Source organism: Chinchilla lanigera, unplaced genomic scaffold (assembly GCF_000276665.1).
Source record: "Chinchilla lanigera isolate Chin_1 unplaced genomic scaffold, ChiLan1.0 scaffold00013, whole genome shotgun sequence".
Lineage (NCBI taxonomy): Eukaryota > Metazoa > Chordata > Mammalia > Rodentia > Chinchillidae > Chinchilla > Chinchilla lanigera.
The window spans coordinates 30,036,296-30,046,168 of NW_004955414.1; the positions used below are offsets into that span (position 1 = coordinate 30,036,296).

The 9,873-nt window shown below is 49.4% G+C and overlaps 1 protein-coding gene and 1 long non-coding RNA gene across 3 annotated transcripts; both read right to left on the reverse strand.

Moving 5' to 3' along the window:
• Window positions 1–233: 233 nt before the first annotated feature.
• On the reverse strand, window positions 234–1,871 carry LOC106147987. The gene is made up of 2 exons (XR_001233069.1): window positions 1,202–1,871; window positions 234–671 (listed from the first exon to the last, which is right to left on the reverse strand). It is a non-coding gene; the product is annotated as an uncharacterized LOC106147987 (long non-coding RNA).
• Window positions 1,872–2,120: 249 nt separating this feature from the next.
• On the reverse strand, window positions 2,121–5,516 carry LOC102025347 (calcitonin). Of its 2 annotated transcripts, none has more exons than XM_005380336.1 (4): window positions 5,414–5,516; window positions 4,322–4,416; window positions 3,510–3,647; window positions 2,121–2,613 (listed from the first exon to the last, which is right to left on the reverse strand). In XM_005380336.1, the coding sequence occupies exons 2-4, from the start codon at window positions 4,405–4,407 to the stop codon at window positions 2,415–2,417; spliced, it is 423 nt and encodes a 140-aa protein (XP_005380393.1). In that variant the 5' UTR covers window positions 4,408–4,416; window positions 5,414–5,516; the 3' UTR covers window positions 2,121–2,414. The 2 variants fall into 2 exon arrangements, with proteins under 2 accessions (XP_005380393.1, XP_005380394.1); XM_005380337.2 differs by having other exon boundaries at window positions 5,391–5,508.
• Between the last annotated feature and the right edge of the window lie 4,357 nt (window positions 5,517–9,873).

Genomic DNA, 9,873 nt, shown 5'->3' on the forward strand with positions numbered 1-9,873 from the left:
TGGCACTGGGGACCAGGGCACTCTCAAAATAAAGGTGAATTGTCTTTTTTTTTTACATGCATAGGGCTCAAATTCCAAAGAAGGCTGTTTCACTCGAAACAGGATATGAGACACTGAGAATTCACCCCACACATGCCACCTTTGCTTCAAGTGAAACAGTCTAGTCAACAAAGTGCTCAGAGTCCCCTAAAGTACTCCTGGGAAAAACAGCATAAATAGCAGCACAGATTCCATTTAAGGGTATTGAAAATACATTTTTAATTTTGATGAAGTTCACAAATGACAACGTTGACATTTCTTTAAATAGATTGTTCCATCAAGCCGCAGCATTACCATGCGTCCCCAGACACTCCAGAGGCAGTGATTTCATGTCCCCCTGAGGTTTGGCAGAGTTGCCAGCATCACAGGATAGCCGAGGGGGACCAGATTTGTTACCAGATAGGCCTATGAGACATGCTGTCATGTTTATTGGAGACAGAATTAAATGTAAAAAACAATGCACAACAGGTAACTGCAATGAGAGTATTCTGCGCTTAGCTTTAGTTCTTTTCAAACAAAAAAGATAGTTTCAATATGAAGAAATATACGAATATGTAGGTCTTCCACAGAGCCTTCCCTACAAACTGCCTTCATTGTACACTAAAAGAAATTGAGTTTAGCTTCAATGTGACCTAGGAAAGGAAGAAAAAATAACAGCTAGAGTTTAGTCATTGCCAGGCTCTTGACATCTATTATTTCATTTACTCTTTATATAAATGCTGGGAGGTAGGTTTCATAAAAACCTTCAACTCACAAAGGGAGAAACTGCTGCTCAGAGAGAGTTAAGGGGCTGACCCAGGGTTATATAGCTGGTAGAGGCCAAACACAGTTCTTAAACCCATGACCCTGCTCTTAATTCAGAAGTACATTGTAGTATATACTCCAAAAGGATAATGTCCTTCCCTTTCAAACCCCAAAGGATCTGTATTTTCTGTCCTGATGAACTCAGTGTCACAAGACAAGAACGGGAAAACAGAGAGAAGGTGAACCCAAATTCTAGGGTTTCATTTACTGGATCTCAGAGCGCTTTCTTCAGTTGCAGATACAGGTACTGTTCCGTGTGGACTTTCCAACCATGAGCGCTCATAGAGGCTCAAAGCATAGACTGCAACCCCGCACTATGTGGTCATCCCTCCTCCCGCATCACAGCACAGGCACTCACCTGCTTCCTGGAGCCAGTGAACTGCTCAGGCCTGAAGATCCCTGCGGCGCCGGCCGAAGGCTTTGGAGCCCACATCAGTGGCTATGAAGTTGTCCTTCACCACACCCCCTGACCTGCTCAGCAAGCCTGCCAGCCGCTGGGTCACGCAGGTGGCAGTGTTGCAGGCTCTCTTCTGGGCAGTGACGCTGGTTTGCAAGATGAGAGAAGAAGAGAGAAAGCCTGTCTGTGAGAGGTTGGGGGAGGAGCCTGCCCTGTGGGACCATCATGGTAAAGTTGCTGCTCTGAGAGATACCAATTAACCTCACGTGTCTCCTAAACATGTTGCTCAGAGCAGAAAAATGACAAGGCCATTAAGGAAAACACTACCTTCATGCCCCATATATATAGGGGTGTTAGAAACCCTAAGATGACTCTATGTAGGACTGGCCAAGGAATACAAGGTTGTAATAGCCAGTCTTTCCTGTATGAATAGGCTAAAAATTAGCAAAGAGTCAGTAGAGTGGATAATGGCACCACAGCTAAGCCCACTCACAAGGATTATAGAATCCACAGCCCAGTCATATGCACAAAATACTCCTTAAGAAGATGAAAATTCCTTATCTTACCTGGAAGAAGAGTAGAGTTCTCAGCATCTGGTCCAGAGATGCTTACCTGTTTCTTTTTTTTTTTGGTTTTTCTCAGGTACCGGGAACCGAACTCGCGACCTTGCGCTTGCCAGGCAGGCGCTTTTGCCGCTGAGCTAAATCCCCAGCCCCTGCTTACCTGTTTCTTGGCAGTTCTTTGCTTGCTGCTTGCGCTGGGTCATAGGGACCACTCACCTGTATCCAGCTACCCTGGGGCTAAGGCTACTTCTAAGCACAGGTCCTGAACACCAGGAAGCCCGAGATGTGAGCTACAGCAACAACCACCACAGCTCAGGTCTTTTTGGAAAAATAATTTTATTCCCCAAATGACCAGCACAGTCAGAAGCAGGACTGAGAAGCTCAGCTAAGGAACCCTCAGGGACCTCAGAAGGGCTGCCTTTGCTCTCTTACATCTTCCTGGATGATGCTCTTCTGGCCCCTGAGTCCTCCCCTCTCTCTTTGCCCATCTGAGGTTCCAGACATTCTCTACCACAGGAAAGCCACCAAAACTGCCCAAAGAACAACCAGAGAAGAACCACATGCATTAAGTTATAGGCAGAAAGCAAGAAAAGCAATCAGAGAGACAGAGTTTAGTTGGCATCCTGAGGCATGCCAACAAGAGGGTGCTGGTTTTTCTCAAAGTCTTTGGCCATATCCCTTTTCTTGCCGGGTGCTCCAGCCCCAATTGCAGTTTGGGGGAATGTGTGAAACTTGTTGAGGTCCTGTGTGTAGGTGCCCAGCATGCAGGTACTCAGATTACCACATCGCTTAGATCTGGGGCTGTCCAGGCTGCAGGGAAAAGACATGCCAGACAGTACCATGCACATGGTCTGCCCCTGTGGGGAATCAGCAGGTTAGATCAGGTGGGAAGCCCTTTAGGTGGGGGAGCAGGTGCAGGTAGGAGGGCAGCTCATACATCCTCCATTAAGAGGGCTCCGAGGTACAGTGGGCTGGGATGGTGATAAGGAAGGGTGACCTTCTCTGGCATCCCACATGCAGTCCAGTTCTTCATGCTTAACACGGGGATTCTCGGGGTGGATGCAGGTTGACTCATGCCCCTACCTGGGCAGTGCAGGGCCAGGCTGAGGCTGGTCTCCTTCCCAGCCTCAGGGTACACCGGGAGCCCGGGCAGGGCAAGGGTGCTCTTCCTGGCCTTGTGACAACATGCACATCTCCACAGATGCTCCAGACCTACTTCAGACACTGCCCTGCCTGTCCTCAAGCCCTGCAAGCCTTCGACTTCACTTTACAAATATAAAATTCAAGGCTCCTTATGAGAGAACATGACATGCAGATGAACCAGGTAGAGCCAAATTTCTAAAATCTCCTGAGATACACCAGGTGAATCTCCGGGCTTCAGGCATTATCCTCACCAGTGTTCACTCATTCAGTGCTGGGAGGTCTTCCTGCTATCACAAGAACATTTCTCGCAGTAAACGATTCCACACCTTCTCTAATTACTTTTAGAAAGAGATCTGTTAAATGTGACCTAACCACAGTCTCCCCAGCTGACCCTCATCTTCAGTACAGCCTGAGAACTGCTGGGCCCCGTGTCTTGATGTACAGCACAGCCTGCGGGACTCCTGGACTGTGAGTTCTCTCCTACCTCTTGGGATCCGCCTTCTTATGGATTTGGGAGCTTGAAGAGGAGGGAAAGCCCTGGACTGGCCAATTGGGAGCCTTACCTGGAGCTTTCTGTTTCCGGCTCCTGCTCCAGCTCACCGGCCTTCATCTGCACATAATCCTGCACCAGTGCGGCCAGCAGGAGGCGCGCTTCCTCCTCACTGAGTGTGGCCAGGTCTGGGCTGCTCTCCAAGTCTGGCCTGGTAAGGGAAAGCACACTGGGTGTGGATCCTGAGCCCCTGGTGCTCCCTCCCCAGGGTAAGCAACCAGGCATCCTGGTCCCTGTTTCTTACCCGGAGGATGTGGCTACCTCAATTCCTAAGGGACAAGGCTTGAGACCCGTGTCCTTATCGGAAGCCAGGCACTGGTGTGGCCTCCCAGCAGCGGAGTTAGACTGGAGTCAGTGCACACAGGCTTATGAAGTCTATTAGGTAAATTTTCAAGAATTTTGGAATCTAAGTGTTAGGTGTAGCCATTATTAAAAATTAAACGATAAAACTTAAAATGAGTGTTGAATCTAAATAAGGTTTTAATTTAATAAACGTAATTTGTACGTAAGTGAGAAAAAAGTTTAACACGTTACATGTCAGATTTGATAACAATTTTTTTCGTAAACTAGTAAGATTAGGATGCAATTCATTCCTCAAATCAGCTAATTGGCTAACTAGGTAAGCTACTTATACAAAAGCTAGGTGAAAAGCAACAAAAGCATTTGTCAGTAGGGCCCATGAAATTTGTAACACAGAGTGTTTTGTATCAGAGTATTAAAAACGGTGCACATTATTATTATTATGCCAGAAAAAGTTGGCAATAAACTTCTATGGAGGTACACACAGAGCAGAGGAGTGGCTCTCCTGGTTTCAAGCTGTGTTACCTGAACGGCACTGCAAGCAGGCTGCCTGAGAGGTACAGAACTAAGATGCTGAGAGCCAGGAGGGGGGAGAACTTCCGGAAGCCCATGACGTCTCACTGCAAGGGAAGAATGACATCATCTCAGGCACCAGCTCAAAATTCTGTGAGGTCACAGACCTTGGCCTCTTGTCTCCAGTCTGGCTCTAACTTCTTGATTTTGTGGCTTCACATAGTTCCCTTCATCTTCGATTCCTCATCAGCAAAGCAGATCATTGGAAGACCCAGTAGGCATGTAGCATGCACAGTTTGCAAGCGGGGGCGAGGACGGGGGCGTGGAGGGGAGCTATCTGAGAGGGACAGAGAGCTGCGAATTCTCAGTTTTTCCTTCTCCACCAAACGCTACATAAACCTATTGGTCAAGTCTTGAGGATACTCACAATAACTGCTCCCATGAGGAATTCCAGGACCCTCGTTCTGTGTGGGCTTTCGAATCCACCCAGGGGTGGGGAAGGAGAGGGTAGGTAGAGGGCCAATAATTTCTACAGTTGTAATCTGAGAAACTGAAGGACCATTTCTAGAGCTCAGCTGCTCCGCCTTCTGGCGACTCCGTTGCTTGCAAGAACCAACCTTAGGCTGGAGTTGGGTTGGTAGAGACTTCTGTACTCCCAGAGCCCGAAGTGGGGCTTGCAATGTGGGGCGCCTACGGTTCGGTAGCTGCTCTCACTTGCCCCCTGTTCGCGCTCGCCAACGCTCCGAGCCAGTTTCACAGGGAACGCGAGGCACCGGACGCGATTCCCGAGAGCACCATCTGCGGAAACCTCCTCTGCATCCTCCCGCGAGCGCAAAGCTTGGGAGCCAAGTGTCCCGAGCTTGGGAGCCGACGAGCGGGGAGCGCAGAGCAAAGAGCCCCCGGACTGACACTCTCCGATCATACCCGGAGTGGGAGCCTGGGATGGGCCACAGACTAACAGAGACTCTGACGAAGAGCTGGAGACCGAGGTGGGCAGAGTGAGAGTAGGAGGGAAATAAACTGAGATAGACGAAAGGCGCGGGCGCGAGAGGGCTGGGAAGAGAGGGAGAAAAGGACACACCTGAGCAGAGATCGCAGGCTCACCTGGCCGGGATGTCTCGGAGTGGAGGTGCGGTAAGCTAGAGCCCTTCGGGAGTCGAGGCGACGCTTGGGCTGGGCAGCGTCTTGGTGCCTCTCTGAGCCGGCAGCTGCTCTTATTCCAGCCGCCGCCGTGGGTCGGGAGGGGTCCCCAGCGCCCGCAGCCAATGGGCGGAGGGGGCCCGGGCCCCAGCCAGATTGCGTCACGCCCATGCTTCCAGAACCCGCGGCGTGCATTACGACGGTCCCACTTATGTTTGCATTGAGGTCACTGAGGAAGTGGGAGGATGGGGAGATCAACGAGAAAAGCCCTTAAATTAAGCAGAAATTTGAGGACAGTTTAATGTCACGGTCGATTTCACCTCTTCATTCCGGCTTGGCTTTAAACCTTCGCCTAAGCCAACCCCAGCTGTGCGATCTGAAAGAGCGGGATCCGGCTCCTGGCTCCCCTTGTCTGACCCCAGACCCTTGCCCGAGTGAAGCTCGGAGGGTTAGGATAGCGGCGTGCATTCCCTGGCCCCACAGTGCTGGACTCCAGCAGCTGGTATCACCCACAGAGGGGCCAGGCTTCTGGGAAGCAGGAGATGCTACTGGAAAGAGGAATATTCTTAGATGTGAGTTCAATTCCAGCCGCGCCATGCTAGCTCTGTGCCGGAGGACAGGCAACTTCATAGATCCTCAGTGCCTTTATCTATGAAATAACGACCCCAGTCCCATCTTCAAGGAATGTTGTGAGAGGAATCTCTACCCGAAGCCACTAGGCAGAGACCTAGAAAAATTTCCTGGGATGAACTCTGATATTTCGCCCTAAGATCTCTCTTGATATTTTCTGAGTCCCTAACTCGAAGGACCACCAGTTTGGGCGTCCCAGGGAGTTGTCTGATCCATCACCTCTGTGTAGAGGGGTCTGATGTCCACCTAGGCCTGAGGAGTGAGGTGCAAGGGAAAGAAGTTTCCAAAGCCTCCATCTAGACCTCTCGTTCTCCCCCTTCTGCCACTATTAATCACCTCTGATTACTCAGCCTTCCTGAGCAGTTTGCACAGCTGCCCCTCTGTTTCCTGCTGCTGTTTGCCGAGATGTCCCAGGGGCGTTTGATTCTGGCCAGCACCCCACTCCTGCACTTAGGGCCCCGACTAAAACCAGGCAGCCTTGACAGTGTCCTGTGGTCTCTGCTGGTCCTAAAGCTCACTCACTTCCAGTCACCCTCACCCACGCACAGGTTCCTCACTGTCTCCAACGCGTGCCCCCGCCTGCCTGGAGGCGCAGATGCTTGGGCGCTGGCCCACAGAGGGTTCCTCAGAGGTTCACTCTCAGACTTGTTCCAAGCCTACCTGCCAGTCTCTGCAGTCGCAACCACACTCCGCCAGGATGGCGATCTTTGTATCTCACACTCTTTCAAGCCTAGGCGCGTGCATCGCACCCATTTACGCAAGCTCCCCCTCCTGTTCACATTCAGTCCACAGCTCTGGAGACCGCTCGGCCTGAGCGTTGAGCTTCTGGCCGGCACGGATGGATCGCGGTCCCGCCCCGGCATTTGACAGGGACCGCGAAGCTTCTTTCCTTGCCCGGGATGCCCGGTCCGAGCGCGCGCCGCGCGATCCGTAGCAGGCTCTCCAGACGCCCACAGTGCTGCGAGCGCAGCAGCAGCAGCTGGGGACCCAGGGGCGGTTTGCACGGACCCACGTTTCGCGTGTCTCCCAGGCAAAGCAAAAATTATCACTCTACGGTGTTTGAGTGGCCAGAGCTACGGAACTCGAGGTTCCCCCTGGGCCCCATCCGCACCTCCGTCCTCAGTCTCTGGAAGCTTGGGCATTTCCTAGGGCACACCTGCCTCGCTCCACCAGGAAGGCCTGGTGGGATGGTGGCTTCCGTGCTCAAGGAGGCAGCATCAAACTTCTAAGACGCAGTTGGGTAAGTTTCCTCCTGAACTTCTGGGAAGTACTCTCATGACAGAATCAAAACTCGAAAGTGCACCTGGTGTCTGAGATTCTCTTGCTGCAGAGCCTGCCAGCGGGAAGCGGTTAGACCCCGGACTGGAAGAACTCTCCTGGGAAGATGCCGCTGCGTCCTGCACAGACCCTGGAAATACTATGGATGTGGGACAGGGCTCAGGATGGCGGATTTCCAGGACCCGGTCCGAGCTTTTGGGCTTTCAGCCGATTACTTCCGAGCCCGGGCCTGAGTTTTCTCGCGGAGCTGCGTGATGAGTTGGCGGCGAAGGCTGAGATGCGGCCGCTACGCGGCGCGCAGCGCTCGGCGTGCGAGCAACTGTAGAAACCCCTTTGCTCTCAGGAGCCAAATACTTCTGCGGAAATGACTTCCTCTTTGTGTCCAGAGATTTCTAACATAAGTATTTTTGGAAAGTGTTCGTAAGTATGGGTGTCCCGGAGGTATATTTGCCTAAGAACAGAACTCAGCTTTCACCCGTGCAATGGTGACCGCAAAATGGTTAGGAAACGATCACTCTGGCAGCAGATTTCGGGACCATCTCACTTTCCGGGTTCGGAACTTTGTTCTTGGATGCAGTGTGTGTCTTCAGCCCTAACAGTAGACAACAGTTCCTCGATATGAGATTTTAGGCCGCTGCAAACCACAGACTGGTGCTGTGGGGAGCTATCGGGAGTCCACACCCAGAGGGCGCGCGAGTTGCCGCGAGCAATTTCAAACCTTCCTTTAAAAATCAGTCAGTCCAGAAAAAGGACAAGATTATCCCTCAGGTCAGTCTGAGGTGGTAGGAAGTGCCTGCAGCTGTGCTGAGGGCCGAAGGTAAACAAAACAAAGCAAAATAAAAGAAGCCAGGTTATTTTCTTGGGTAGTTAGCAGCGTGCTAGGCACACTGGTAGGTGCTCCACCAATGTTAGAGGAATGGAAATTAATTCATTCCGGCAGGCAGATTCACCCGTCGGTTTCTCAGTGTAGTTTGCATAAAACCTGCGTCAAATGAAAGCGGTTTTCTGCTGGATTCCGAGACTGGGAGCCCAAAGCATTCAGCCAGATTTCTCCCATTTTATCTGACACACAGGACTGAGGCAGGGAAGTAAGTTGTTTCGTCTGGAGTTTGTTCTAAAGACTGGGATCTCCTGCTACGAAACGCAAAACTATTCTCCTCCGAGCCCATCCGAGGGAATCCAAGAGAGTGACCGTCCTCCTAGATTAGAGGACGTCCTCCTTAGATTGCTTAGATTTTGTCCTCCTATCTACAACTTCTCTGAGTTTCAGGAACGAAGAGAGCATGACCTATTTCAGTCGCTAAGGAAAATGCTAATTATAAGATAATCCCTTCACTATTTAGCCCTTGATTTTACTTTCTTATTTCATAACTTTAAACTCTGGAGATCAGGATCTGTTTTGAAAGAATCTAATTTGGGAAGAAACATTTTTACAACACTCTGATAAATTTCAACTGTAATGTTTATACCCATTCGTTTAAATCAGATTCCTGTGCTCTTTGATTTATAATATAGTAATAGAATATAATCAAAATAAAGATGAAATCTGTCTGAAAAGCCTTATGTGAATTTCAATTTGATTAAACATTTATACCTAAAAGCTTACTCTTATTAATGCAGTAAACCAGTTGTGAAATATACAAATGATAATCTGAAAGAACAAAGCACACTCATAGTTCAGAGCTCAAATCAAATTTATTGCTTTGGTAATAATTTGTGTATGACATAGTCTCAACAACAACAAAATCACAACAGTGCCAACTACAAAAAATCACAACAAAGCCAAGGGCAGCATCAGCAATAGCTTCAACCACCCAACCCCATTCTCTTCAGCCTGGCAGAAAATCAGAACTGTCAAATTAACCGGAGATTGTCTACTGTAAATTGATTGTATTGTTTAAAGAAGGACAGAAACCAAAGTTTTCCATCACTGAGCTCACTGAACAGCATAGGAAGGAAAGTGATTGCTTCTGAATACTTCTCCTAAGTCATGTTTAGAGTCTAATAAAGTCCCTAGTAGAGGAGGGAGGATGGAAATGACAGTCATAATGCCAGCAAAATTCACAATGGCCAAGATAAGAAAACAATCTAAGTGTCTGTAGATGCATGAGGAAAGAAAAGAAAATGTAGTGTACATATATAGAAAATGGAATATCTTTCAGCCTTAGAAAAAGGACATTCTGCCGTGTTTACTGTTGGGCACATGCAGTTCTCTCAACAACAAAGAGCACTGCTGCATTCTCTACTGGAAAATATTATGCTATGTGAAATGAGTAAGGCACAGACAAATAGTGCATGACCCCCCCATATGTGGAATCTGGAAAAAGTAGAACTCTAACAGAATCATGGTTACTAGGAGACAGAGGCTGGGAGAAAGGGGAAGATATTGGTCAAATGGTAAACTTTATAACTATAAAATCAATAAGTTTTTTTGGCTAATATAAAAGGTCGGGGAGACAGCTCAGTGGCACAGCACCTGCCTGGCAAGTGCAAGGTCTTGTGTTCCATTCCTGGTA